General features: G+C 32.3%; 1 protein-coding gene across 1 annotated transcript; it reads left to right on the forward strand.

The window, feature by feature from the left end:
- The first annotated feature begins 1,137 nt into the window (after window positions 1-1,137).
- On the forward strand, window positions 1,138-4,184 carry LOC107026473 (elongation factor 1-delta 1-like). Its single transcript, XM_015227447.2, has 8 exons — window positions 1,138-1,322; window positions 2,400-2,509; window positions 2,603-2,719; window positions 2,871-2,961; window positions 3,180-3,306; window positions 3,419-3,532; window positions 3,682-3,843; window positions 3,930-4,184. Coding segments are annotated over exons 2-8 (699 nt in total). The 5' UTR covers window positions 1,138-1,322; window positions 2,400-2,423; the 3' UTR covers window positions 3,932-4,184.
- The last annotated feature ends 519 nt before the right edge of the window (window positions 4,185-4,703 follow it).

A 4,703-nucleotide genomic window follows, 5' to 3' on the forward strand; every position in this document is an offset into this window, starting at 1 on the left:
TTCCAATTTCAACAAAATCGAACATTCAAACACAATTTATACAAGTTTTATATAAATTTCATACACGATTAATACAATGTTAATACTTTAACAGTCCACAGAATTATATTTACTTATTTTTTTTAATATTGACTAAACACACTGTACCATCAACTTCATTTTTTCTATTTTGATCATAAATCAAATTCAACAAAATCGAACTTTCAAAAGCAATTAATACAAATTTATATAAATTTCATACACAATTAATACAACTTTAATATTACAACGGTTCAAATAATTAAATCTACTTATTTTTTTACTAGTGACTAAACATTGTACCATCATATTCATTTTTTCTATTTTGTTAATAAATCAAGTATGATGCGGATCTTCAATTTTACTAAAACTCAAACGCAAACACATTTACATGTTGTTTTTCATATACACAATATATATAACGAAACGCTATTTCATCCCAAAAAATAAGGTATATTCTATATTTTAGATCTTAAAATAACCAATAAAATCGACACAATGTTCTCCATGTTAAAAATCAACAAATCATAATTAAAACCAATAAATTATTATTAAAACCAACCTGATGAATTTCACTTTCCACCATGTTTAATTAATATCGACACAATGTTCTCCATCACATCAAATCAATTTTTTTCCAACACCAAAATTTCTTCAATTACTTAAAAAAAAAACCAAAATGATATCTGCTGCAAATCTCAAAGAATCGCGAAACTTTGGAAAAAACAAAACAAGTTGTATGTTGATGTCAATTTGTTAGAGTTTTTTAAGAAATTAAATCAAAATTTAATCTCATTTAAACTAATTTGAGAGATTTAAGGGAACTAACTAATCTGAATTTTTTTTTAAATTCCTTAAAACATGCTACTCAATTAACACCAATTAATAATTGTATTTAATTCAAATAATAAAGAATTACATTTTCCAATTATATTTTGTCCCTTTTTTTTTCTTTAATTTTTTTTAACAAATTTTTTTAATTATTTATAGTTAACATTATATTTTTTAATAATATGTTATAGCTTTTAATATTAAAATATTAAATATTATATATTGAAATACAAACTCTAATGCTATAACTCAAAAATATTACTATAGAAAATGTTATATACCTAATTTACGCTTATTTTTATATTTTAAAACCCAAGGTTGAAGCCCAAGCCCAATTGACTTATTTGTATGGTACCCTAAATCAAAACTCAATAGATCTGATTCACTCTCTCATTTAAATATATCATACCACCGCCGTACTGCTCGACGCCTCCAGTTCCTCTCCGTTATCAACAGAGCAGCAGCAACCGTCGGTATGTATTTTATATGAGTATGTGGTGATTGATTATAGTTTAAAATCAGGAATATTTGATTAAAAGAATAGTACGTTGATTATTTGATGTTTTGATGCCACTAAATATACTTGTGCTTGGATTGTATTGCTGATTTCTTGTTTTTGAGGTCATTATGCTTGCCTAATGTCTTGTGTTGTTGAATTTTTGGATTGTGTTAGTATTTGCTAGCGTTCTTTATTTGCAATGTTAAGTTTTTGACTGCCTAAGAGTTGTTTCCTGCTAGAAGCCTGAACCTAAGGTCTCATCCTAAAAGAAAGATATGCCTACTGGTACTTTTAGTACAGACGGCTAGCATCTAGCTAGTTGAAAATTTTGTTATTAGATTGTTTAAAGTTGTTGTCAAGTTGCTCATTAAAATTATTGAGTGTTGGTGCTATTGAAGAGACACTTATTGAACCGAAGTTGAAAAAATGGAATAAGTTCGGCTCTGTGCTTGCTGAACATTTTTTTCAAAATCGAACAAAATGGCCACTGGTTGTCTCTTTTTTTTTAATCTCTTATCATGTATGTATTTCCTTGATCTTTTGGGTTTACTGTCTCTATGTTCTACTCATTGCTTACTCTGCCTTTTGGGTCGAGTTGTGTTTCTTTGTTTAATCTGGTTGTTGAATTTGTTTCTTTTCTGTGCGATTTAATGTCTTTGGATGTATATGTGTTTGTATTTGAGCTTTGTTATTCTTAAGCAAGATATGCTATATTGTTGTGTGTTTGAGCTGAATTTGGGGATTTTTCTTCTTGGATTTGTAACTTTTTTGAGGCCCTGTTTTTTTGGGGCCAAAAAACACTGCGTTCGTGCGTCTTAAGGGTTGAGCCACCCTTGCATGGATGAGGAGAGGAGTTTAGCTAAACCCATTGCTTAAAGATTGGAATAGGTTGTTTACCATAATTTCTTGGGTTATTAATCCATGTTCAGTGATTTGTAGTTGGCTTAGCTAGTGATCTGAGTAAAAAATAGTTGTTGTTGGTTGGTAAAATGTGCAACATTATATTAGTTTGTTGTACAAATATTGATATTGTATTCTTGTACGATTGCAGAAAAGCTTATATTATCCTAAAGCAATGGCTGTTGCATTCCACAACCTCAACTCTGACTCTGGCCTCAAGAAGCTTGATGAGTACCTCTTGGCCCGCAGTTACATCACTGGGTGAGTTACCCTTGTGACTTCCATTGCTGAAATGTTCTCTCTGATGCTATTTTAATTCTAATGCAAATTTTGTTGTTTAATCAATGTCTTCAGGTACCAAGCCTCAAAGGATGATATCACTGTGTATTCATATCTAGCAAAATCCCCATCAGCTGAATATGTTAATGCGTCTAGGTGGTATAAGCATATTGATGCTCTTCTGAGAATCTCGTAAGTTAAAAAAAGCTTATTGACTTCGTATTTTCCTGTAATATGTTTGACTATGTCACTCGTATTTTTATCTTCATCAACTTGCAATTGGGGAACTTTTAAGTCCTCCTTCCTTGGCAAACTGATCTAACTGAATATCATTTTCCTGAAGTGGTGTATCCGGTGAAGGTGCTGGTGTTATTGTAGAGGGATCTGCACCTATCACTGAAGCTGTGGCAACTCCCCCTGTTGCTGACAGTAAGGTGTGACATTTTCCTGTTCTGATGAATTGATATTTAGTTTATGTTGCCTTCTAATCTTTTTGCTGCTGTTTGGATTGCATCACCAAGTGAATTTTCTTTTTGTCATCATCGATCCCTTTATATCTTTTAGTACAGCAATGTCACATGAAACTGTGAATGGACAATTGCAAGTGAAATAATCTTCTCTCATTTGTTTCTCTTTGATCAATTGCCTCTAGGCCTCAGCTGCTGAAGAAGAAGATGACGATGATGATGTTGACCTATTTGGTGAGGAAACTGAGGAGGAAAAGAAGGCTGCTGAAGAACGTGCTGCAGCGTTGAAGGCTTCAGGGAAGAAGAAAGAATGTAAGTTTCTGCTGTAATATCCCGAGTAAAATTTAAGAGGAGAACCTTGTGGTAACGTTAAAGTTCATCGTGAGCATCGACTGACATTGCTTTTGATCTCATTTGACTTCAGCTGGCAAGTCCTCTGTTCTCATGGATGTCAAGCCATGGGATGATGAGACTGATATGAAAAAACTTGAAGAAGCTGTTCGTAGTGTTCATATGGAAGGATTGACTTTTGGAGCATGTGAGTTTCTCTTTTTGTTTTCTATTTAGTTTTATTTACGATTGCTTTTTCATCATTCCAATACCATTTATCATTTTCTTTCTTGAATGCTTCTGTCGTATTAAATTGTTGGTGTTTGTTGACGAGCATAACTATGGTTTCATTTCCAGCTAAACTTGTTCCTGTTGGATATGGTATTAAGAAGCTGCAAATTATGCTTACCATTGTGGATGATTTGGTCTCTGTGGATGATCTCATTGAGAATCATCTTACTGTTGAACCTATCAACGAGTACGTTCAGAGTTGTGACATTGTTGCTTTCAACAAAATATGTAAGTCGATAATATACTGTTGCTTTCATGCTGTGTTATTCCTGCTTCTTCTGCGTTGTTGATCATCTGATGTCTGCTTGTGACAGGAAATTTGTTGCTCTGAAGTTGCCTTTTTCTCGTGTCAAAAGGGTCTACCCGATTATGCCATCTGTTTTGCTCCTCGTTTGGAAGAGTATTTTATATTTCTTAAGTATCAGTTTTGAAAAAAGACTTCACTTTGCTGTAGCTGGCTCTCTTCGTTGATGTTTTAACTATTTTATACTTGTATTGTACCCTCCATAATTTCATCAAAAATGAACTTGTATTGGTGTTTTATTCTTGTGGAGCCTGCAGTTATACTACTTGGTAGAGTACAGTGTTGTGAAGAGTGAAAATATTTGGCAGGTCATTCTTGTGGATTTGTGCTGTGGAAGGGGCAAAACTTCTTTAGGTTATTTACTGATTGAAAATTTGATAAAATGCCTACACTTGAACATGAAAAATGTCATTACTAAAATTCAATTCTATTTGAACCTTGAAAAGAAATACTAGATTTTAGATAAAAGGGAAATCCTCCAAATTGAGATAGAATTTTGGTCAATTCAAATTGAATTTATTTGATTAAATTTGGATGGGTTGAGACAATAATTGGGTAAAAAAGCATACATTCTTTAAAGAGATACATATTTTTCTAACAACTAACTTTCATTGTATAATGAAAATTAAAATAATTGTTGTAGAATAGCTGGAGTGCCACGTGGGCCCAACAATTGGAAGGTGGCATCACTATTGATTGTGTATACATGCCANAGCATACATTCTTTAAAGAGATCACATATTTTTCTAACAACTAACTTTCATTGTATAATGAAAATTAATAA

Source organism: Solanum pennellii, chromosome 7 (assembly GCF_001406875.1).
Source record: "Solanum pennellii chromosome 7, SPENNV200".
NCBI classification, from domain to species: domain Eukaryota; kingdom Viridiplantae; phylum Streptophyta; class Magnoliopsida; order Solanales; family Solanaceae; genus Solanum; species Solanum pennellii.

What these genes read in the sequence shown, in the direction of transcription:
- LOC107026473 (XM_015227447.2), top strand. Translation starts at nt 2,424, where the DNA reads ATGGCTGTTGCATTCCACAACCTCAACTCTGACTCTGGCCTCAAGAAG. An exon ending in GATGCTCTTCTGAGAATCTC is followed by an intron (nt 2,720 to 2,870) that starts GTAAGTTAAAAA and finishes ATTTTCCTGAAG; the next exon opens with TGGTGTATCCGGTGAAGGTG. An exon ending in TTCAGGGAAGAAGAAAGAAT is followed by an intron (nt 3,307 to 3,418) that starts GTAAGTTTCTGC and finishes ATTTGACTTCAG; the next exon opens with CTGGCAAGTCCTCTGTTCTC.